General features: G+C 33.3%; 1 protein-coding gene across 1 annotated transcript in view; it reads right to left on the minus strand.

Moving 5' to 3' along the window:
* The window catches only part of LOC129004823 (calpain-C-like), an 82,860-nt gene that overhangs the window by 38,968 nt on the left and 16,681 nt on the right, over window positions 1–27,211 (minus strand). Inside the window, exon 3 of the mRNA XM_054433468.1 lies at window positions 8,691–8,760. Within this exon, the coding sequence (XP_054289443.1) occupies window positions 8,691–8,760 (70 nt within the window). The remainder of the gene's footprint in view (window positions 1–8,690; window positions 8,761–27,211) is intronic.

The raw sequence follows: 27,211 nt of genomic DNA on the forward strand, positions 1-27,211 counted from the left end.
GATGGTGTTATATTGTTTGCATTGAAGTCGATCCCAAAGAGCTTCGCTCGCTCCGCTCGCTCCGCTCAATAAAAGGTTTTGTAACTATTTGTATCTTAGTCTCCAATATATCATTTAACATTAGCATTAGGCTGTTCATTTCTTTTAGATACACCTCTACACTTAGTGTAGACTATATACCAATAGTAGGCTAGGAAAAAATAATACTGCAATAAAAAACTAGCACGTGAGTTTCAGTAACACAAAATAACATATTTTACTGTACGAGTGGGTTTTTAACAAACAGCCTTATTATATTTTGTGTCCAAACCATTAAATCTCATCGTTAACATTTAGTATATAACCACCCTCTATGATGAACGAGTGCTAAAAGTATGGCGCTTCTGCCATGAAATCTATGGTTCGAATCCAACCAAACACAAAAGGCTTTTGGTACATAAAGGAGGCAGTAAAAACCAGAATTTTCTAACGGACGATAACATTTTGACGGTATTAATTCGATGATTCTATTTTGCCAACCTGTAAGGGTTAACGAGTTGACAGTCAAAAATAAAACGAAGTAACCGGCCTAAATCCACGAGAAGAATTACGGAACTTGTGACTTTGACTGCCATGTAATTAAGATAGCGGCTGAGAAAAAAGATTTTTCTCCGAAATGTCACGTTTGCGGAGGGATTCTGATTGGATTAAAGATAAAATTGACTCAGTGAAAATCTTTCAGAGTTGAACAGAAAATAATAAAATTTTAAGAACGAACTTCTAAGACTTTATACAAGTTTTATCCATGCTAAAATAGTTTCTTGGTCCACATTGTACGTGTTATTACATTTACGGAAAGTAAATAAAAAATGGAATTGTTTCTAATTACACGTAAAACTTGTACTTATAATCTTAACTCATAATACGGTAAATATATATACAAGATAATATTATATATTCACCCATCGGGTCTGATGATAATTGGAGTGTCCAATCGAATTCGATCACCACTTACCATCTTTTAATGCATTTATTACCGTCTTGTAAATTAACGGTTTAAGTGTACTAGACGTACCGTAGCTTTACTATTATTTTTATACTTTCCTTACCAGTTGAAACAAAATTTATGATAAACAAAATCCAAAAAGGGTTAGATTAATTGTGAAGGTGAATTATTGGGGTATACATAATAAAATGAGCATTACAAATTTAAAAGAAAATAGCAAAAAAGATTAATGTACTCAATAAGTTAGCAGAGTTGATATAAAATAGAGAGGTCAATGTTTTTATAATTATATAATTATAATATAATAACAATGCATTCTAAAAGTGTAACGTCCAAAACGTATTCAAACTTTTTGTGGAATAAAAAAAGTTAGGAACTTTCTATACAACAAAACAAACCAATTACATAATAAAAATGGCAAACAATATATTTGTTGCGTCTAAAATATAAAATCGTATTTTTAATTGAGATAAAAAATTAGTTTCCGGTAATGCTCAAAATGCAACTATGCGGGCGCCTCTCTGATGTTTAGGGTCTACCACACTGTTTTGTCGTGGTTTATGATACTAAAGTTTCCAAAAAAATATCTAGACTGCTAGAGATTATTTTAAAGTGAACGTGGGATAATTAAAACTAACCAATGAGCCAGTGATAAAACTACTTCCAATCAAAACGTAAGTGTTACTGAAATGTAATTTTAGGTTTATTACCTACCATTTTGAAAATCAATTTCAAAAGTTTTTCTCTTATGTAAAAGCGAAATACACGTTTTAATCATAAAACAAATAAAACTGAGTGAGGGATGAACTTATGTTTGTCAAATCTTAGAGCTGAGAAGTAACAAAAGTTTGAGGCTTAAGTTAACTTTCAAGAGTTTTGATAAAATAAAAACTTTAATTATGAACAAAATACTAAGCTCCCTGATAAGATTGGAAGAAAATAATCTTCCATTTAACTCTTCTTATTCGTCTACAATAAGCTTCTCTCAAGGTTTTACGAAGGTTTTTGCGAGGTTTCCTCAATAGTTATCATGAATTTTTACTTTTCCTCAAACAGTTCACACATTTAATATTTATCATTGTTTGTTGTATGTAGTGATGTTATATAAATAAGCCGATTGGTATCAAAACAAATAATAAACAGTATGTGGCGAACTGTGGGCAAATCGCACATCTTAATAGGATTCAAAACTTGTTTCCATAAAAAAATCCAATGCAATACCCCCTTCAAAACCACCTTTCACCACCTTTCAAAAATTATATTTTCTTAAGACAGTAATTAGATAAATAATAATGCTACCATAAAAAAAAGAAGAGAGTTCTGGTAAAGGGATGTTTTGGAGAAAACGTTTACTGTATTAAGTATATAGATGGATTAAAGAATAGTATAAAGTATTGTCAATTTGGAAAAGTATTGTATACAGTTACGAACTTAATATTTTAGTGAAATTATAACTAAAGGCCTACAAAACAAACGAAAAAGGAAATAATTTGGTGAAACTGTATTTGACTATCTCTATATTTTATAACTTATTTGCCCCTAAAAGCCGACAATGATAACATAAGACATAAGACATGTTTATTTCCAGTAGACATATTCCAATGTATTGGAAGAGTCAAACATTTTCATACAGAGCAGTTGTAAAATTCAGAAGGATGTTACAGAGTGTACTTTGAAGTCTACGAAGAAAATAATTGCATTTTAAGTTAATAAATAGGTCTAAAACTAATATCACAGAGTTTATCACCATCAAGAAGTAAAGATAACTATTTGAAATTCAGGAAACATTAAAAAATTAGACAGGTTGTACTACAAGGCATTAGGTGAAGGCACAATAGTTAGGCAACCAAAAGCATAACTTTGACAAAGGAAGGTCTACAAAATCTTTGAGTTCGTAAAAAGGATTAACAGCTAGCCATTGGAACACTTGCTGTTTAAAAGAATTATATGGGAGTGAAAACATAAATGTAGGAATCTTATCAATACATTTCATGCCCACTATTTCATAGCTTTTCTTGGATTTCTCCAGTCTAACATAGGGAATGTCAAGTTTATGTCCGAATAAGGGTATTGTGCTGGTAGACACATTTACGGCAGTTAAAACATTTAAATTCTTGAAACTAATTAACAATAAATTAAAAATATACAAGTTTTACATTTCTGCTGCCATTATTATGTACAACTTAGATAGGTGCCTGCCACAAACCGCCATGGAATTAGTAGCGCTAGAAATATTTATATTTGTTAAAAAGAAAAAAGAAAAAAATGTAAATTTTGTTTGTTAAATTTTTGTGAATCAATTGGACCTCGCCGACAAGTTTTGCAAACTTGGCGAGGCCAAGATTTTGTATGATCACAAATAAATATTTGAATTTGAATTTGAATTTGAACAAGAGTGAGAATTGAAAAATCAATAAATGAATTTATTGATAGTTGAATTAACAGTGGTATTAAACAAAACAAAATGTAAGTACTTTGCTAAGTACTAATCTTGCATACAAATTTAAAAAAGATGCATTAAAAAGCGTTATTTGAAACAATTCTACACAATAACATACTGTATCTCCACCTCGGATTCTGAGACTTCATAAATCCACTACCACATCCTTTAAATATTCTCTGACGTCACGGTAACTTCTGTTTCCAGTTTATCTCTCTGATGTATTGTAATATTCGTATTGCAATATCATATTGCGTATTACATAGGTAGTAGAATACACGATGCATGTTTTGATGTGGTTATTATATTGTTGAAAGGCGAATATAATTGCTGCAATACAACGGTTAAAATAGCGGTAGTGTGGTAGCTCCAAACACGCTTTGAGTTTTGAATCTATTATGTTGGATTTGTTCATCAATTTAATAAACTTTTTGCATTTAATATAGTTTATGTGAACTGTTTTTACAATACATTTTGAAAATAGTGGTTTTAATTTAAATAATTCTTGTTTATATGATTGTTTTTTTTTTTATATTATACAATCCCGGGGGGAATACAAAAAAGTACACTTTTGAGTTAAAACATATTTTAAAATTACTTTAAATCTAAAACTGACAACTCGAGAAATAAAAAGAGTATTTGAGCTTCAAGGCCAACACGATTGTTTAAGTAGGTAATGTATGACTACACATTTACTTATTCGGACAAACCTTTGACATTCAATTTTAGTGAGAGGATTTATTCAACAGATGATATTCTACAAAAACTGAGGGTCTGAATATTAGTTATCCATCGTCTTAAACAATACAAACCTTCAAAAGATAAAACCACCAGACTTTTCCTAATGCACTAGTGGACTTTTAGTGACTCCAATGTGTACTTAAATTGTTGCTGTTGGTTTAATTGGAAAGCCCCCCCCCGCGAAAAAAATAACCTTTCAAAGTACATAATTGTTATTTTTAAGTAGATGAACGAGGAAAATAATAAATAATGGAGATATATATTTTCAAAAGTTAGGAGTTATGTAGACTTTTGTTTTAAGTAAAAAAATCAATTAAGATAATTTAAAAAGTAAAGTCCATTGTATTATTTCAGCTACCAGTGATTGGGATCGGAATGAACACATTTATTTCAAAATTCACATTTTTATTCAAATCTAAAATTAAGTTATTGAAAAATTTAAATCTTGGCAGGATATTATTTTAGCAATTTTTTACAAATAAGTCTTGCATCTGAGATAATAGTTGAAGCAAGTACGAGCAGACAAAGACATATTCTAAAGCTTGGCTGGCATCCAGCCATGATAAGGTGAATGAATGTATTCAGAATTCGAGAGACATTCTGAAAATAGAGTTTCTAAAGAGTTGAACGGAAACCTTTTCGGTGGGATTCATCCAACATTCAGAAGATAAACGTATTGTTCTAGCTTAACGCGATTGAAGTATTGTAATTTTCACGTTTACAAATTTTGAACAAGCCTTTTCGATAAAACATCAGAAATAATACAAAAAATGATTTATTATGTTGTTTTAGAACTTAAAAATTTCCAAGGAGTTAAAAAAGTTGAAATAGTAAACAAGTTAAATGTTAATCATATATATAGTTGGTGTCAATGAATTGAATCAAATTAAATTAATTCACTAATTTACCATTACAATTAACTAAATTGTTAGGTTGAATTGTTATGTAAAAAATTTTCAAATTGCTATGTAGGTATAATTGATTGTTGAATAAGATATTTAGCGTAGTGACGAAAGTTTTTCTGAAAAGCTGGTGTACCAGAGAAACGCTTAATAAAGACATTTTTTATTTATTTATTACAGTACCTAAAAGAATATCACAGGTTATCTTGCTAACAAAGCCAAATTGTAGCGTCTCACTTTTGTTGCTAGAAGAGGGTTTGATTTTATATCTAAAAACATTTACCGGTTATTTTCTTAAAAAGGGTTTGTCATTTTTCATCACAAAATATTACCGGTGTACATAAACAGCTCTATTTGGAAAGATACGTTTTACTTTATTTCATTAATTGCTTTTGACAATTGTTATATTTTCTAGCGTAGTTGTTCTAATGTTTAAAATAAACTATTATAGAAGTTTCATAGAAGTAGTATTTTCATAGAAGTTTTTATCAAATGACAGTGTAGGCCTGTATAAAAGTTAACTTTTAACAAATAAATAAAGGAAACGGAAGAAAACTACAACACATTATACATTTTACATGAAAGAATTAAATATTTAACACAACCTCTGGGGAATATAATTTTGTGTCCTCAACTCCAACGGTGCGCAGTCGCAGTGTACTCATCAACCGAATAGAACACAAGACTTTTCAAGTCACGTTTCAGTTTTCTTTTTGAATAAAGAAGAAATTCATCTTAAAATTATCTATTCATCTGTTCTACTCCAAAACAAGATTTAAATAATAATTACCAACTGCACTCTTTAAAATATTGTTAGAATTATTAAAAAAGAGATTCATTAGGGACCAACTGTTTAATCATGCTACTTAGTGATTTTCAAGGAAATCCAACAACGAAGCACTGTAGTTTGAAGAGCTTTGTCTAAAACATCCGATGATATCCTGAGAGGATTATTGGAGATCCTCTCGACCAAAATAATACCCTGATAACGATCCTACAAAACCGGGTTCTTGTTTAATAATGTGATTGGACAAAGGAAAAATATACAAGTGTTACCAAAAATATTATAAAATGACGGACCATTACGTTTCAGAAGATATATAAGCTTTTAAAACCTTAAATACGAATCACACAATTCCTGAATATAATTGAAACTTATTAAATTAAATAGACTTTTTTAGTATAATATATACAAAATTTATTTATAACATTCACTATTAAATTAACGTGCAAGTAGTATTTTTGAGAACAGTAAGCAATAGTGTTAGAAAAATAAACCTTGTGCAGCAGTGACATTATTTGCCCATAAATTGTTCTTTAATAGTTGAACAGCTGGCTCACATACGTTGTGTTACACTCCCAAAATTAATTTATTTAGGAAATAATTTTAACAAATTTCCACTATTTTTACACATATATTATAAACATTCATCAATTACGTCTTTACTTATTTAATTATTTATTCACGGCCAAATCGCGGTATTTACAATCAATTACATGCATATCAATTTGTGGATGATATTAATACGATCGCTTAGGGGTTCTGCGAATGTTAACAAAATATTGAAATGCGTGTAACCTAATCTACCTTATGTGTTAACACAAAATTTATGTTATTACTAAAGATGTTTGGAGTTTATTTCATACATAAGGTAATCAATTCGTACTAGAAAAAAACAATAACATAAGTTTACTTCATGATAAATCGTAAAGTGGACTGGTTTTAAGGTGTCTAGTTAAATTATCGTAACGGCGCTCTAGCTCTAGGATCGATAATGATTTTCATACACCTCCTAGTGGGCAAACGACAATTATAAAAAAATGTGCAGTTAATTACAACAAAATAACATATTATAATTATTTTTTATTGACCTTTACTAAATATATTGTTAAAATCTAATAATTGTTCTCTGATGGTTAACTGTTATTTAGATTGTCTTGTTTCTTGTTTTTTACCTACTATTTCTATTTATTTGTTTGTTAGTTTAATTTTTGTTATTTATTAAGACGAACGTTGTTCTAAAAGGCAGTATTTACAGTACTGATACAATTATGATCAATTGAGGATATTTTTATAATTTTTTTTATCGTTACACGGTTATATCAATTTATTTAATATCTTTTACTTTTTTTCGTAATACTGCAATTTTTAATCGGAAATCCTTAAACATTTATGACTGAGGAGTCCATCTGTAACCTATCACCAGTTCCTTATAGTAAATTACGTGACTAAAAGAAAATTAATCAAAATACATTATTTCATTGTTATTTTTATAGCTAATAACACTTATAATTAATTATAGTAATCTTGTTCGTTACTGCATATAATGACTTTCATTTAGATACAGAAACAGTTAATCAACACAGTTATGTAGCCTACGTAATTGAAGTACTGTACATAACTGTATATTAACGTAGTACCTATGAACATATTTCAAGTCAATTCTAGTGTGTTTGATTAAATTACCGTGAAAGCACTATAGGAAACTTTAAAGTGTTGTTTCGATGTTCTGCAAAAGGTAAATTACTTATTGATTTTCCTTCGGCGAAAGAAATAAAAGTTTTGCCGATAATGGAGTTGGACCAGAAGTTATATGTCGTTCTCTGATTGGAAGGTTCTGTTGGTATTTCGTTCAATGTTGGTTAATTGATTTTAATTTTATATCTTCATCTCTCGGTGAGTTAAGGGCATGTAAACCGATTTTTCAATACCCTTTCAGCACAAATGGTGACCATTCAAAAACATCAAAACCATAGTATTTTAAATTGGGATACAGAATTCTCGAGGACTCAAAAGTTTCAAAGATTTTACCGCTGGAAACATTAAATATTAATTTATTGTGTAGCATAAGGTACTCGCATAAGTTAAACTTTGAGATAAAAGGGTAATAATACAGTGTCAGGAAGTTTTACTTCGCGGTTCGTTTAGCATCAACTTTGGGGGATACGTATGTTATATATATAATATCCAAGGACTCCTTACGGGCGGAAACATTATCTTTCCCAATTTCATGAGCAAGATTGATTTAGTATAAATAGGCTTATAAATGAAGCGCGTAATATTTCGTTGTTGCAATCACATAAATAAAGATATATATTTGCTGATGCGGTGTCATTAATCTGAACTGAATAATTTAATATATTTACGCTTTGTTTTAATGAAAGACCGTAATTTGCAGATTACTAACTACGTAAGCAAGAGCTAACTTAATGAGTAATCCATGTGAGGCAATTAGCTGTAGGACACTAAATTGTGTTTTTATTTTATACTTTGGCTTATGTAAAAATAATTTCCGTTAGCACCAAAGTTAGTTTGTAGTTTTTCTTTCAGTATATTATTTCTTAGTCTTCCCTAGTGGCTCAACCATGTGATTTTCTATCCTCGATTACAGCTTAGTTATTACTTGAACCGGTATTCGTTTTGGGGGGTGTCAACAATAGGCCTAATATTCACCCTTTCCACGATTTAATAAATTCCATTCTTAAATATAACTTGTTTAAATTGAATTTTTTAGAATTATAACAACTAATCTGAAATATAACTCATCCCAAATACAGCAGCTAACTGTAAATCTACCGTTTCCTAATAATGGAATGTTTTTGTAAGTAGGCATATGCTTACCCATTTTTCCCGCGCTTATGTCGAACTGTCCTGGAGCGTCGTGAACGAAGACTGGCCTCGAACATAATTCCTGAAACAGGTCAGAACAATCATCTGGTGAAGTGCTCTTTGAAAAGTTAAACAACAATTACAGTATTACAAAAAATACCATTTGTGATTGTAACTTTAGATGATAAAGGAAACCCATCTCTGCTCATTTGGACGCGAGTGGTTTAATGGTTACATCACAGGTTTCTGCTTTTGATGCTTGAGATATTGCCAACCACCAACGACTATTAGCAAATTTCCCATACAGGGAATGCGCTACTACCGCAAATCCCATGGTAAAACCTATACCCACATACCCGGGAGCGATTTAATTTTTCGTATTTATATCCGTAGAGGCCAAAAACACCATCCTTTCAGATTCATATACACATATTTATGTCCCTCAGCACGATAACTCCAGTTAATATAATCTTATTTTGATGGTATTTCGTAAAAACGTGTTAATCAACGTTTATTTGAACGAGTTCGCAAATCAACATGATCGGACAAAATTGGGGACGGTTTTTCATGAGGATGTTTTGTAATTTCTTTCCAATGTATTTTTTAGAGCTTGAAAAACAAATAATTGAGTATATTGAAGCGTATTTGTACGCCTAATGGTTGCAGTGTAGAATCAAACAATGTTTTAATCAAACATGGTATTTAAACAACGCTAGATCAACAATGTTCATAAAAGCAAACTGAATCGTGTTATTCGCTAATGTGAAGATTTACCATCGTGTTTTTGTAAAGTGTGCCAAGAATAAACATCGCCCGTAAACAACAATGATACATTGGCCTTTCTGTTAGTGGAAAAATATCTTCCCCCAGGTACTGCATATAGAAACATATGAATGCCGCTATTGTGTTGCCTAATATGTTCACCTGGCTCAAATATTACTTCTTACGGAACAATATTAGCTTTTGCTGTTATTTTGATGTGTATGTATAGATAAAACTATAATATATTGCTACGTTTACCGGTTTTAAATTTTTCCTAGAAAAATTACGTTTCTTTTTCCCCAGCAAAACCACATTAAATATTATATAATACATTTTATGTCATAAATGTCATACTACACACACGGAAAAAAAACATAAGTAAAATAAACTTGGAGAAATATTAAAAAACGTAGATTATAAGATCTTATACAAAATTACAACTTTTGTAATATTTAAAGTACTAATTCAAATTGTACACATCAAACTATTACAAATGATTCAATAACACTTTTAAAAATACGTAGTATCCTGAAATACCTATAACAGGTTATAACAGTCCAAAATGTTAATTCCATCAGGTCATTGTCAAAGGACAGCTAGATCGGCAACACCTTAATATATGAATATTTGTTTGTTAATAAAAAAAATATACTTCCCACTTTTGGAACGTTAAATATTAATACATTTTAGTGTTCCCTTCTGGCGTCCCAATTTGCTTGTAGTTCACTATGAGTTTCGTCAGCACTGTTGATCAGACAATCCGTCATTGCTTCGTTTTGAATATTAAATTAAAACAGTGATAACACACAACAATCGTTTGTTATAGTAGTTTACGCGACGATTGCGTAAAGATAACGTTAACGACACAAGTAGAAAATTTAAGATATGAGCCTTGGTGAGTGACTTAAAAACTTCTACGAGTGTTGTTTACGCGAGTTGCGTACACTACTTTACACGACAGTGTTTTAATTACAAAAAATCACTACTCATAACATTTAAGAGAGGTTATGTTTCAGTTTATAACCTCTCATTGCCACTGACAGTGATGCAACGAAACATTGTACCAAACACTAATTGCACCACTCAACAATTAAATTGGCCTGAATAGCTGATCAGTTGAAGTTCGAATCCTTACAATTTTACTTCTTCTCTCTACTCTTCCTCCTACTCTTCCTTGAACCTCATTGGTCCGTAACCCGTGTTGTTATGAGTAAAACTATGCTGTTATCAAAATAAACAATAATTCTGTTATGAGAAACTTTTCAATTCTAGGAACTGAACTAAACTACTTAAAAAAAAAAAACTGTCGTAAGTAAAATGCCCTTCCGTGTGTAAATTATTGTGTATCATAAGGGTGTATTTTAATATTCAAGACGAAGCAATGGTGGATTACCTGATGTCACTGTGTGGACGAAACGCATATTAATCTAAAACAATCCTGGTAACATTAAAGTTTATGTGGTGTAACTAGTATTATTTTTGTAGAAGACTACATTTCATACTAATTTTTATCCCACGTGCGAACATCAACCTTTTGCTACAACCAATTGGAAGCCAATCAATTAATTGCCATCCGCTTCCAGAATAGATCCTGCTCGATAATTAAACCTGCACATCTAGATTTGAAGAAGAATATTAAAACTGCTTAACTACCAAAAATATTGATCATAAATAAATCAAATCAATATGGTAGAAGTAAACTCATTCCATAAAGTCATATTAATACAGGAAAATGTCGTAAGGCTAAGAAACAGCCTGATTTAAAAATGGAAAACGGAGTTGTGATGTCAAAAAATTGAAGAATGCTGGTCAAATCGAATAATCAAATTATTCGAAATTCGATAGTTTTCTGAGTATCCGAGTGTTTATTTGTCGTTGTTTATTAATCGTGCTAAAAATGGTATAAGCTGCTAGACAAGGGTTTGCGCGGTTTCCTTAGAGAAAACGTAAAATGTTTATGTCGTAGATAAACACAAAATAAAAGTAAAATATGTTTTCCACCTACAAGAGATTCTCCCACGTTAGTGCTACTGAAGGTTTTACTCATGAATACTTCTATAAATAAAGTTTGTGGAAACAAACAATTTTGTTTGAATAACAATGTGGAAATACAATAAAATAATAGCTATAGACAACAAATATACAAATTGATGAGATTATTTCATATTCGTATTTGGATGATTACACTGCTGGACGCCTGGGAATGAATAACCGTGCTCGTGCATTCATTATATAGGGTCTCCTGGAGAATAAAACACTGTTAAATCAACTATTTCAAGCCATCCACATTTATGTATTCAGTCCAGAGTTGGATATAGTGTTGATATCAAGTTGCATCATATTCTCAAAGTGGATTTGGATTGTCTATGTTTGTGATGCTTATTAAAATTGGTCAATGCATCTTTCATACGTAGCCTACTTTGAAACGTTACAAGTATACATCACATTTATAGAGCGTACGATATCAAAGATAGCATACATTCGCACTCTATGTTTCAGTAAACTCGGAATAAGTAAGTTAACACGGATGTTAAGTTCATCAGGTTTGAAAAATGTGTAAGTTCGACCCATAGTAGAATGTTAGACGTAGATAGTCAAATGGCCAATGCCTGGGTGAATTTTTTTCATTTGTAAATGATGTTTTCTAAACAAGTCAATTTGTTAAATCCGACACAAATTAGAGGTATTTTTTTTAATTGAAAAAGTTTTTTAAGTAGAGGATCTCCCATGAACAAAGTAAACTCAAATCTTGCTGGGGCATAACTGAACTGGTTAAAATATTGCCACACGTTTCCATTCCATCCCAATTACAGCGGAAATTCAGCCTAGTTGAAGTAAAGCTGCCCTGAAGATGGACTGCCGGAACTTATCCAAAACGTCCCCTATTATTCATTAATTCAAAACATTAATTCATTATTTCATTATTTTCAGCCAGTTTGAAGACGCAATGGTCTTCCGACGGCAAAAATTCAGAAGAATTGGTGAGGTATTTTATAAAATATTTTTACTAACTATTAAAAGTTTGGATAGTTGCAGAGAGGAAGTATGGTCGCTTACGCCTAGCTCGCTCCAGTAGCGCGGGAAAATTCCCACAAAGCCGGGAAAGAACGACCCAGACCTCGGAGGGTCAATGGCTCACTACAGCTGCTTCTTAATTAGTTGGCGACTTGAAACCGAAGGATGGTAATTATTTCACCTACTCAACTTCAAAAAGCATAACAATGCTTTATTCTTTTCAACATTTACCACGGAAAATAATAGCTCAGCAGATGAAGTGTTTTCCCGGAATGTTTTAAATTCTCTGTGGAGCAGAGGGTTTTAGTGCCCACCTCAAAATCTGATCTTGAGTGGGATCTATTTTAGTATCAAGGGCAATTTATGCTCCATCAAACATCTACCTTCCCATTTCAATTTATTTTATAACCAGATTTCGACTTTTGATAGCAATAAAACCAGTATATGGGGTCCGCATGAAATAGTGTAAGAACTTAAAAACAAAGAAAAAGACAAAAGAATACACGCGTCTGTTAAAACATCTAATAAAAGCACAAAACAACCTCGGTCCGAGAAATACAATACAAAACAGAATGGCTTAGTTTGTAAAAAAAAACATTCTTGGTCAACTAATTACGAAATAAAATATGAAACCGATCATAAGTTGTTAAATAAATCTGACATAGTTTTCTGGCAAGTTGTCATAAAACTGATATATTATGTGTCATTAGGCTTGAAATTGATTTTATCAGTCCATTAGTCTGTTAAATAGTTGAATTAATCTGAATTCCTGTAATTATTATGTATAGCTTTTTTGCATGTCTATAAGAACGTCAATTATATTTATAGTAAACTATAGTACCAACACAATATGTCACAGACTCCATTATCTGTTGATAAAGCCGCGTTATAAATTTATGATTGGATACAAACGTGAAACAAATCGGTTTTGCAGCTACAAAGTATAATGGAAACTCTATTGTGGTTTAATTGAACAAATAGATCCATTCGCTATCAGGCTTTGTGCCAATGTACACAGCGAAAATAGCCTATAAAGCAACCTTTAAACTACTTTCTGTATAAGTCTGTTTATTTTCATGGATTATAAGGTTCAGTCTATTCAGTTATGCTAAGATAGACCACGTTTGTTTTTATTTGACCTAAACATGTCCCTTGTACAAATGTTTTACAATGGGTTACCTATATTTTAATAGTTGAAGCCAATTGGAATTTAAAAATTATATTTATCTTTATGTTACGATTAAATGCTGGTGTCAGCACTGTAGTAATGTGTTTAAAAAAATTTCTCACTAAGGGAATTAACTATTACCGTAGCCAAGGACCGATTTCCTCTCCATTTTCACCCCCTGTGTTATGCGGTTCCCAAATATTTCAAAAAAATATTGTTTAAGATTTTTGCGCCCAAAACGTGAAAATTTCCAATTTTAATAACATCTACCGTGTATACCTTAGAAACATAATTTTGTACATTAAAGTCATGTTGTACGATCGAAGGTTACGGACAAAATTCCAAAACTGTACATTTAAAACTACTATGTTATCCTATTATGAAGGAGAAAATGTTAACTGCTGTGGTCTACTTGTTTATGCATATTATATTCTCACCCAGTTTGGCAAACTAATTTATTTTATCCTTAACTATTAAGATCACAAAACACTGTTTCCCACCCTTTTAACAGCAAATCTAATGTCGTCTTAATAGAGAATAAATGTGACAAGTTTGATCAAATGCAAGTTTGATAGAAAAAATTATGTTCAAGATTTAAAGAGATATATTTTGGTAAATGTTAACATAATATATGATAGCTACCAATTCGTTTAGGTGTTAGGCTATACGTTTCAGCTTATATTACTTTCAGTACAAAATAAAATTGTTTTGTTGTTTCAATCGTGACTATATTTAAATATTTGCTGGATAAACCACATTTGTCAAACAAATTATAAGGTTATAAATGATTGAGTCGTTGGCAGTTTTTGCTTCAAATTCATAGATAGGATGTATTGAAAGGGCCAATTATGTTGTATTTGTCGGGGTAATTAAGTTATAAACAGTGTATTGGATGTGAAAATTGTATGATTGGATTTCGCTGAATCGAGTTAATAATCAAAACAATATCTTCCTTTTTCACAGCAACATTTCGTGTAATAATTATTCAAAATTAATAGCACATCAATAATTTGATCTAATTACAGTTTTAACTACTCCAAATCAATTACACGGTTCGAAAACGTAATTTAATTCTTTATTCAATTTCACTGACTCTTTTCTTTTTGACAGCTTTGTAGGACTTGTTTGTGATACAATCAGTCATATAAGCCCATAAGATTTAATATGTAATGCCCACAACTAACTTGTCTAAGATCGGTATCAGTCATCTTTGCTCACAACCAACTTGTCTATGATCGCAATAAGTCTTCTATGCTCACAATCAATTTGCCCACAACCCACTTGTTTGAGATACAATCAGTCATATAAGCCCATAAGATTTAATATGTAGTGCCCACAACCAACTTGTCTATGATCGGTATTAGTCATCTATGCCCACAACCAACTTGTCTATGATCGGTATTAGTCATCTATACCCACAACCAACTTGTCTATGATCGGTATTAGTCATCTATGCCCAAAACCAAACTTGTCTATGATCGGTATTAGTCATCTATGCCCACAACAAACTTGTCTATGATCGGTATTAGTCATCTATGCCCACAACCAACTTGTCTATGATCGGTATTAGTCATCTATGCCCACAACAAACTTGTCTATGATCGGTATTAGTCATCTATGCCCACAACAAACTTGTCTATGATCGGTATTAGTCATCTATGCCCACAACAAACTTGTCTATGATCGGTATTAGTCATCTATGCCCACAACAAACTTGTCTATGATCGGTATTAGTCATCTATGCCCACAACCAACTTGTCTATGATCGGTATTAGTCATCTATGATCACAACCAACTTGTCTGTAGTCACAAATAGTTGTCTATACTCACAACCAGTTGTCTATGCTCACAACCAGTTGTCTATGCTCACAACCAGTTGTCTATGTATACGCAATGCGGGCGCGGCTGTCAATAAACAGATTTCCGGTTGCGAAAGATTTAAACGTGGAGAAACACTCAATCATAACATTGCAACACTCGACTGCTTGGTAGTGGGTCATTTCCGAATGACTAGCGTTTAAATACCAGATTACAAACTATTAACGTCTCACCAGCAATGATTGAATCTTGGTATAATTCAGGCGTCTGCCAGTCACAATGATGTAATAATATTTATATGTAGTCTTTTTAATTAATAATTAGTGTTATTGAAATTAATTTAACATTTAAGTAAACGGGATAAGGATTCGTGATGGGAGATATATACAAAATATTATATTTCCCAACTCTTCTTATACGATAACTACACTGCCACCGCCAATGGTAAACGATGGCAGGATTCGATTGGAAACTGTTGATAATAATTGGAACGTCAAAACCACTCGTGTTAAAATGCTTTCCAGATTATGACATGAATTTCCTGTTAGAGGGTGGTTTAATTTAGTTGGCGGCGCAGAGTGAAGGAAATCGCGTAAGTGGGTTATAACAATGACGCATTACCAACACTACACGCTTGCCAAATGTGGACCGTGTAGTAGGAGAGGCAAAACACTAACCTTGCTTTACCTCATATAGTTAAAATTTGAAAGAAACTTAAAGATTTATTTAAACGTATCATTCAAAATAAATATTGTGCGAGTCATAAGCTGCCTTATGTGTCTAATACTGTAATACTAATATGATACAGTTTCGTTTACGTCCCACTGAAATATAGCCTTTAAAATTTTAAAACTTTAAAATTAAGTAATAGAAAAAAAATATAAGTGTGATACAAAATTCAAAGCTGCAAAATATTCATACTAAATAGATATGCTACGTTTCATAGATCCTATTCAACGTCAGAGGTTCGATTAAAATACCTGAATTTATTCTAACTGCTGTCTTTACCTTTACCAGGGGAATGGTATGTCTACTTTTATTAGACTTTCTTCCATCCATAGTAAAAGCCACCACACAATTACAACATTTACAAAGAAGATTGTTATTGCTATGACAGTATGTAGTAAAAGGGTATCGTTGAAGACAATAGACACAGGGATAGCGAAGTTAAAGCGAACCGTCTTGAATTGAGATGTAAAGTGGTTATCTAAAGCTGTAGCTAACTGTAAGGCGAGTGATGTAAGCAAGATGTGGTACGTTGTTTATTGATTTTCTGTTGAATAACCAACGCCCTAGTGACGATTGAAGTTTACTTCCACACGCCCCTATGACGTCACCAATAGACACGTATGTCACCTACCGTAGTTATAACTAACTAGGTAGGTACCATGTTAAATTGTAGTCAACACGTGAACACATTTTACTTCCACACGCACCGATGACGTCATTAACAAATGACGTGAAATGTGTGACGTCATTGTGATATGTGTTAGTCACTTATCACAACGATTATTCTAGCCAGGTAGTCTACTGCGCTATCAGTCATGTCTTGGGCCCAGGACTTCAAGCTGATTACATATTGAGGTTACGTTCACGGGTTTGACGAGAAAGTTGGGTCGACATTTCGACGCACCTTGGCGCAGCCAACTAATGTCTCTGACTTTCCAAATATTTGTTTCGATTTCATGTCTTGTTACGTTTCAATGTCAGAACCCTTTATGATTCGTAATCCTCCTGTCCTAGCGAGCTGTGAAATATGAATTAGAAAGCTGATGTAAAACCGGTTTCGGAAATAGGTTAGTAACGATTTATGTGAATTTGGTAAAGTTAAAAAATAGTTAATTAATGGTGCTTGAGGGATTATTGTTTAGGCACTTTCTCATCCTGAGGATGGGGTCAGACTCCAGATCCCGAAACGTCGCGAATACTTGTTTTTACTAACAGTGATTTTTTGGAAAATGTTCCCAATAATCTGTAAAAAATTATAAACCTACCACCACAAAAACCACAATCGTACCATCAACAAAACCCACAAACCAACCATCAACAAAACCATAAACCTACCATCACCATAAGCCATAAAACCGCCATCACAAAAACCACAATCCTACCATCAACAAAACCCACAAACCAACCAACACTAAAAACCATAAACCTGCCATCACCAAAACCACAAACCTACCCTCACTAAAAACCACAAACCTACCATGACCATAAACCATAAAACCACCATCACGAAAACCACAAACCTACTTCATTCTATATCTCTAAAAATGAACTTCAACCAGAGTAGTAACCAAAGTTAATCAAATAAAGAAAAAAATAAAAGTATAGTTCTATTTTTAGCGAAAGATTAACATACACGTGTTTGAAAAGATATTAAATTTACGCTAGGCTTACTTAATATTTCTGTGGAGCTGTGGTTCAAAGCTCATCATAAACTATATGCCTAATTTAGTAAAACAGGTTAAAATAAGGCAAGGAGGGCGGGTTTCGCGTTGTAGACAAATCTTCACTAAAATTCAACGACAATTCTATTTGATTTTATGATAGGCAGGTTTTACCACTTAGGACACGTTTTCCTTCCGAATAAGTGAACTGAATAGTGAACTAATCTAAGGATAAAAAGTGGGCAATCTATTCAATCTGGCAACAATTCATAATAAATCCCTCGTTTGCTTGATAAATTGGGTTCGTTTAGTTGTTCAATGCAAACTGAGAAGAACATTTTTCAAAGGGATTACCTTCGTCGTTGATGAGTAGATTTGTATTTAAATTAATCGTCTTTCAAACAATCAAAATGATTGTTGCTCTATCGTGTTTTATCTAGGCTGTCATGTCGATATTAATGTAAATATTCATTGAGATTTATGCCATATTTTAAATATGTTTAAACGTTGAACTTATTGTAAATATTAAATTTAATTATTTATGATGTTAAACTTTGTAACTGGTCGCACTATTTTAAAAAGTAACCAGTTAAAATTTCTCAATAATTATTATGATTGTATAATGTGTTGTTACATAAGAAATAAAGTCATTTATTTATTAATAAGACAAACAGTTTAAAATATTTTAATCAGTTTAGTGTGGTCTAACAATTTATATTCACATACAAAATATTCAATGGTAAAAAAAATAACAAGCACGATCCAATGAAATCCCATGTCCACCAACACAGACCCTTTCAATTCCATATTCTTACTACGCAGATTTAAAATAATCCCTTAATCCTATTTCACTCAAAATTTCATTCAGCAAAAATATCCAATGGACTATACAAACTCTTTGAAATAGAAATACTACTGGGTTTTGTTGGGAAATGCCTATGTGTAGTCATTGATGTGTTATGAATTTAAATAGTACACTTTTAACGAACCAGCTGTTTTAGTGGTATAAAACTAGAACAGCTGACACAAATGGCAATTACTGAATCTAAATAGTGAATAAGCTGGTCCGTGAGAGTACCAAGGCACCCTATCTATCCTTTATAATTGGGGTTTGCGCTGATTGACGAAGTGTCAACGGGATTTTTTCGCCATACAGCAAAAAGAAGGCTGTAAAATTAATAATAAATAAAAATAAATAATAAATAATTACAACATGATAAACTGCATTATTTATTTACATCCCTGGGATAAAGAATAATCCACTAGAGTCGAAGTAATCCTCACATTTCCCCCGGTAAACAGATTTTAATTGAAAACAACTGTTCATATCTAAAAGATATATTAATTTTTTTAATTTGTTTGTCTTTGTCATCATACTGAATATTTTAGTAAAGTAAACACCCATTAGCAGTGTTTTAGTATAAATTAAATATTTCGGTAATTAAAGTTGAATTTTTTATGGTGGAGTAATAATTTGTATCTAAATTGCTTTAAACGTCAAACCAGGAGAATAGCTAACCACATCGGTTACAGCTCTTTGTTTACATAATAAAACTGAGTTAAGAAAAAATATATACACACTAAAGTCGTGTGAATGAGTTTATCAAGAATAGTTCGGTAATACGTAAAAGAATTATTTCAATATTGGCCAAAAGTATTTTTAAGTTTATTAATTGTGTTGACGAAGTTCATAAAAATAACTCTTACATCTGTTTAAGTAGTGAGCTCTTAAAAATGGTACCAAAAACGTCCAAATTGGTTATTAATTCTAGGATGAGTTCTGTTCACAAAACAACCCCTTTCAAAATAATTATGTAGGCCTTTAAATAAAACTGCTTGAACAAACAATTGATCGGTTGTTTAAAATGTAATTAAAAAATAAAACAGAAACATTATTAGAGTGCATAGAACCTTCTTCGTCCATTCTCGACTTTAGAGCTTACTCCTAGTCATATCTAACCCCAAAACTTGATGGTATCCATCCTGCGAGCTTAAAATAAATATACGAAATGTTCGTATCCTAATTAGTTTGCGTACAAAATGGTACAATAGCAAAAAATGAAGTTCATCAAACGTTCAAAAGCTTTTTCGGCTCAAAATCGTCCACCAACCTCGGCTTCGCCTTTACTATCAAACTTGAGCACGGTTTGAACATCGACATATAAAACTAACTTAGTTTTATACATCGATGGGTTTGAAGAGACTTTAGGCAGTTGCACCAATCACCTGGTAGGTTTGGTCGAAGATGCAAATAGTTGCACTACACGTCACATCCTGTATTCCTACAGTCATCCCACGCCAGTGTCGCCTACATCTCGGCACCACATCGAACCGAGGCTGAAGGGAAAAGATGACAACTTTACAGAACTCTTCTGTGTTTGCTTCAAATCATTGCAATATTAGTTCTATGTCGTTATAAAAGTCACAACTAAATTAAAACGTCTTGAAATGTGTATTCAACTAAATAGTGTTATTTGTTATTATTTAGGTCAGTGACATTTGGGATGATCAATAACGGGTTCGGGGTACATACGCTTGCACCGAAGTCCGAGACGCTAGTCACCAGGCTAGCAACACTCCCCAAAGCAGAAGCAATTGCATTGACCAGTAGTGTGAAATTGTAGTCTGTATGATGGAACCTGTCTCCTGAACCTGAGACTTGTCCGGGATTAAATAATTGGCCAGTTCCAAGGTAGATGAAGTTAGGTTATATCATAAAGGTAATTATTTTATTAGGTTAGGTTTACTTATTGTAAACAAAACTTAAACTGTTTGGTCTAAAAAATATTTTTTTATCTGGGGGAGAAACTAATACTACAATTACGTATTTAGCATTTTGCTGCATTTTGCCAGTTTTACAAGTTTTGAACCGGCATAATTTCTATTGTAGACTTGTCAAAATCTTATGTACTTTAATACTTGTTATTTTCTATTCACCTCTAATTTTGGAATTTTACTCTTAAAATCATAAGTATTAACCAGTATGCCAATGATGCCAACCGAAATTTAGTTTGTGAGCTAATTCTTATATTTGCACTAATAAAGGTTTGTGTTTTATTCTGTGGAATTCAAAACCAAAAATAAGAAGAGCTTCTGAATAAAAATATGAGGGAAAAACAGTTTTTTTTCAGATATAGTAATGCTATTGTAGTTTCTGGAAGAATCCCACTATCTGCAAAGTACCTGTCTCGCAGTCCAAGTAGGATTGTAACAAGTTTATGTAGATCAGACAGAAGTAGAGAGAGCTGTCTACAGCTGTTTTTCTCTTCAAGTCCTAATCTTAAGTAATCCTATTGTTGAACACAGGTTGCATTCATAAGCGGGTTGTGTCGTGACAGATCTTATGTTTCAGAAGTCTACAAAACTGTATTTAAGTAACATTTATAGATAAATAAATCATCAGTTAAAGCAGTAAACGTTGTGCTCTGGATGTTATTCGTATCATTAAACATTCATCTTTCACTCACCTTCGCCTGAATTATGCCATTTGGAGTGTCGGAGCTGTATAAAATATGCAACAATCTAATGTTGGTTTTTTTAGGTCATTATTCTTAGCAACTTTTAAATACAGTATAAGAGTAGTAAACATCTCCGCTTGAAAAATAACAAAATCGTGCCTCAAAGACGATGATCATGCATGATTAAAACATTGTGTTAGAGTATCGTTCTAGATAATATACATGGCATGATGGGATATTAAAATCGAATCTATGTTAAGGAAAATTATTGTGTCGTGATTATATTTGGTTTTCCTAATTAAAACATGAGTTTTGATGCTGCTCTACTTTCAGAATGAGAAACACACGTTTGTCATTTATAGTTCTAGTCCATATATAACACTTATTTTGCTAATATTCTAATTCCAGAGTGTAAAAAACATACGTTTAAGTGGTAGAGTTGTTACACAAATATGTTGATCAAAGGTATTTTCTATGAATAGCAAACATATTATGTTCTGATAACGAATGATCTACCGTAAGTCACATAGATAATTTGTTATGATATGTTTTACTCCTTAATAGAAAATATATTTTGTAATCAAGTTCTTTAGCTTAAATAATGACTCATGACAATAAAACATGTATTTCGATTATTCAACTCCTCGGTTAAGAGAGACACATTCTAATTCTACTCCTAGAGTAATAACTTTTATACTCTGACGTGTAACATATTTTTTATTGTGTCTGTCAAGTGTTATGCTGTGGCCAGTGGCATTTTACTGAAGTTTTTGTAAGGGAAATGTCAAACCTAGGCCACAGACAATATTTGTTACTTAGTCAACCTCAACCTGTTGGTAGAAAGCTTCATTAACAGCTCAATGACAAATTTAATGTATCATCTGCGACTGGCAACGATCTCACTTGGAATTGAACTAGCGAACCCCAGATTCGAAGGTGAGTAACCCACAACACTATAACTCGGCTACCTAGGCAATTATGAAACTGTTTTACTCATGGGGTAACAGACACCTACTTGTCTTATCCTAGGATATCGTAAATATGTTCAAATACAGTTTCATTCCTAATAAGCATACTCGTATGCCGTGGTAACAACCATGGCATGTGTGTGGCATGGTATGTGGTTATTCTGGGGTAACAACCATACGTCCTGATACTTTCCACTCCCAAGGTAACAAACATATGTTCTGATAGTGCACTTTTCGCAAGACAACAGCTGTACAGCTGTTAAAAGCGCAACAAACGTAACTCTCTCTGCTACAGATCCAGTCATGTTGTCTGAGCGAGTTTTCACTCAGTTTGACCTTGATATTTAGTTAGTCTTCTGTCCCGGAAAGGAAAGCGGCAGACCTTGCTGACTGTTGTTCTACTTCGAGTGGCGTTAATACTGGACAGAGGGATTTTTAATAGACAAACGCTGTCTCATGCAGTCTCTTAAGAGGTTTAAATCTCTTACACTGCTAATGATAACACCTTTAAATTCTCATGAGTATTCAGGAACATTATCAACCGGAACCCTTGAGTTTGAAAGATTCCAAAATTGGATCAGTCAAATAATCAAATAGTCAAATAATTACAGCATTGGCAAAGGCTTGTAAAGTATTGTATTGTTGGGAGTGATCAAATGGCCTTGCAATCACAGTAAGGTCACAACTCTACAATGATACAATGGTCTATTTAGTACAACACAACACAAGGTTAAACCTAGCACCTCCCTCCTGTACACACATGCATAACTCGGGTACCGGAGTTTTGCCAACGGGTGTCAGGTAGATGGGGGGATGCCTTCGGCCACCTCTTGGTGCGGAGATTTGCCAACGGTGGTGGTGGGAGAAAGGGTGTGAGGGAGGGAGGGAGAGCGATTATCAGGGTTGTCTACGCTTGGCAGTTATGCGCTTGTCGCAGTGGGTTAGGTTAGGTTAGGTTAGGTTAGGTTAGGTTAGGTTAGGTTAGGTTAGGTTAGGTTAGGTTAGGTTAGGTTAGGTTAGGTTAGGTTAGGTTAGGTTAAAATTCAATACATTTCCTTTCACAGTCAGAGGTGCATAACTGCATTACTTTGAACACAGTCAGCATCCTGCCTGGTTTGTCTATCCCTAGCGGAAGCCACCCTCACGGTGACGTGTAATCTCTCTCTCTCTCTCTGCCCTCCCCCTCTCGCGCAACCCACAACCGTTGGCAAAACTCCGCAGTAGGAGGAATTCACGGATGGGGACCCTTTCTACCTGATACCCGTTGGCAAAACTCCTACACTCGCATAACTCAGTAATGTGAGTCATAGTGCCTAACATATGGTTTTAAACTTAACGTGTATTTTGTTATTCGGAGTCGGTCGTTTGGAGTGGGTTCGTGTGTTGATTATTGTGTAAGTTGCAAATTTCAAATCGTACAGCTTCATCAAGTCTGAATCCATACATGTGTTTGACCTATAACGCAAAATGTTGGAAACCTAGATTATTTTACAATAACAGTTCTAGAGGCAATCTTTATAAACTAAATCCACACAATTATCGCACTTAACAATTTTATACGGTTCTCGATTCCTAGTAACAGATGGAACTAATTCATTTAAAGCTGTGGAGCGTCAAGAAGTAAAAGTCAAGTCGTAATATTGTTAGGTGATGGATCTTCGTTCCCTTCTGAACCCATTCTATCTGGCTTTAGAACCTTGCGAAAGTTTTGATGGATTGGACGTGAAACAAGAAAAGAGAATTTATAATCTTTTAATAGCGACATTCTATTTGCTTCAATATAAAGTGTATTTTAAAGAGCGCAGGGTTGTTCATAAAATATTCTAAAGGAAAGGGGAACAAAGTTATTTGATGCAAAATAACAATAACAAGCTATCTATTTGCGATTACAATTGACTGGGTTTAAAATACAAGCTTGAGGAGTCAGCTATTATATTATTATATGAATAAAAATTAATCCTTTTTTATGGTATTCCATAACTCGAGAACGAGTGCACCGAATAAAATGATTCTTTTTTGTTGTGTTCCTTAGTGCAACACGTTAGGAAAATTACGTTTTTACGTAAGGAAATTTATAATCCATCCAATTGTTATTTAGTAATTTGATTTATTTTAAATTAAATAAACAATTGCCTTTGCACGAGCATTTGAGGAAAATGTTTTCATTAAACTGTGGGATACAAGAACATGTTTTAATTTTCAACAAAACTGTGAGTGAGCGTAGCGAAAGAACTCCAACCAAAAGGTAAGTGAGTAGTGATCGTAGCGAACGAACTTCAACAAAGACGTGATTGAATCTTGAAAATGAACGATCATTTGACATAAAACTTGGCTACATTAGGACAGGACGACGTCTGTCGGGCCAGCTAGTAATATATATTAATAAGACAACTATAGACAATAATTAAAAAAGTGCATAGCCTGTGAAAGCAACTTGAAGCTCCGTCGAGCTCCGTCCACTGCCACAGATGCCGTTTTGAAAGCAGGTTTATTTGTAAAAAAATCATTAAGTGTTTTACAATATTTTTTTTATATGAGTTGAGGTTTAGTATTGGGGAAACAACTCGCCCTCTCTTACAGGGAATGCCGTGACCTTAAAGGGTGACATTTAAAGAGTGCTCTGTACTGTAGAACCCCAAACAACACTCACCCTAAGATTAGGCACGTGTCCGTGACGTAAAAGGCAAATGTTTTGTAACAGATTGTGAGTTCCACCAACCTTAAGGTTATTTAAAGCTTATAAGCTATGTAACAATTAAATTTGCTATCGATTTCGACCAATTACTCCTGTCATCGCCAAATCTGAGACGGTGCTGAAATATATATATATTTTTGTATAACGTCTAATAAATAGCTAAATAATACGATTAAATTTCGATTACTACTGAAATACGACTTTTATCATCCGTATACATTATTTTTAATAGTGCTTTACACGTTTGGAAAATATTTGTTTCTGTCCTAGGCCGTATTTTTTTTTTTAATTACTTCAGGATAGACCTAAGGGCGTGGCTTTATCGGTTAGATCCAACCAATTGGTGGTTGGTGGGTTTTGAACCCAGAACCCCGGGGATGAAGTCCCACGCTCTACCACTACACAAGCTCGTTCCCCCCTATGTTTATGTTTATGCAAATATTAGAAAACATATGAGTGATCAACGAATAGACTACTTAGTCAACGGCTTAGTCACACCACTTGGAAAATGACCATGATATCAAGAATTCTAATTCCAAGAGTTCCAAGACTTTTGATTTACTTAGTCAGTTCAGGATTCGTGTGAATCTCCGACACGCATCTCAGATGACACCTTAAGTTCTCACAGACCTCGTAAATGACAAATGCAAGGTGGTTTTCTCATGCGTTTTAGCGGAGGATTTTCTGCAGTAAAAACGATTTTCATTTAATGTTTTGTTAGTTAAACCTACTTATGGATTCTCAATCATCGTACCATGACATTATCTGAATGCTAAAACTCATAGCCGTCATGATGGATCAAAAACTAGAACTGAAGATCCACCACTAGAGTAGCGAAACCCATTTGCAGGCTTGAACAGCCGATAAACTATTGACCATAAAATGCATTTAAGGACGCAATAGCCTGCAAGGGTCGAAGGGTGCAGCAGTTAGTTTATGTTGAAGCTGCAGCTGGAGAAAGGTCTGTGAAAGTTAGGTTGCGTCAGTCTTCTGTCCTCGGCACTTTCACGCCCCCGAGGAGCAACCGAGGTCGCGTCTGTACACAAACACACCAAGTACACAAAGATAGCAATCACGTTTACCATAGAGAAGTAAGGTGACATACTTTACTCAAACATACGAATACTTACAAACGCGTTTCCAAAACGGGCGTTACAAAATAGCGTACAAAATCCCAACTTTCACCTTTTCGCTTTTCAATTAAGTTTGAAATTCTGCATTATCATGTTTACGTTGGTAGATGTCAAAATATTATGTTAGAAAGTATTGCAATTAGTCAACAGCTATGAAATGTATACAAGAGGTTAGGTTACCTTGATTCTGTCCAAGTAATCCTTTCAGTCGTCATTACTTCGACAGAATCTTAACCTCTTGTATACAACTCATGAAGTAATCTGGAAGACAAAATAAAGCTATGAAATGGCGATTTGGCATAGAATTGGTTCTTAGAATCGAAAAATCTTTTGGATATGTAGGACTATGACCTCTCGGCTACCTCTATAAAACACAATGTTTTGGAAAATAAATATGCATGCAGTGAAGTTAAACAGTTTAACTCGCGGTGGAAATTTATTTTAAGTGAACAATCACACAAACGATAAAACCGTCCCTAACACACCTGCTTCCCTACATAATAGCAGTAATCCCAACATGAAAATAGGAATTGCCTTGTTTTAATATTGATTTTGGATACTGAACCACGCATTATTGTGTGTCCATTATAGCATAACCTAGATTGAAGTTATATTATGTTCTATAACATAGGTAGGTAGGTTTTGATAATATTTAATGTATAAGACAGGCATAAAATGTGTTATCGTAAACTACCCTTATCGCTGTTATTCTCTTGCGTTCAAAACTATGGTAAGGTAAAAACGTAGGTCACAAGATTTACAGTTATAGTCTGTATGGTGGAACCTGTCTCCCGACCCTGGGCTACCTGGAGACTGGATAAAAGTTTATGCTCGTGACAGTCTCAGATAAATGATGGGTCAAGAGCCAGGTTACATCATACAAACTATAATAAATTATCTTTCTGCAGGCACACACTGTCGGTCGCTCTTTTGAACGATTATATAAAGAAAAATCGAAACCTGCAAATTACTTTAACAAAGGGGTGGAGTGTTTGTTTTATGGTACAGTAGACACCCTCTTATCCGGACTCCTTGAGACCGAGGCCAGTCCGGATAACGGGTTTTCCGGCTAAGCCGACATCCCCAAAAACTCATTAAAATGAATCATTTACGGTGATATTCGATT

Source organism: Macrosteles quadrilineatus, unplaced genomic scaffold, assembly GCF_028750875.1.
Source record: "Macrosteles quadrilineatus isolate MER2022 unplaced genomic scaffold, UCM_ALF_1.0 Scaffold_11__1_contigs__length_5352618, whole genome shotgun sequence".
Taxonomy (NCBI): Eukaryota; Metazoa; Arthropoda; class Insecta; order Hemiptera; family Cicadellidae; genus Macrosteles; species Macrosteles quadrilineatus.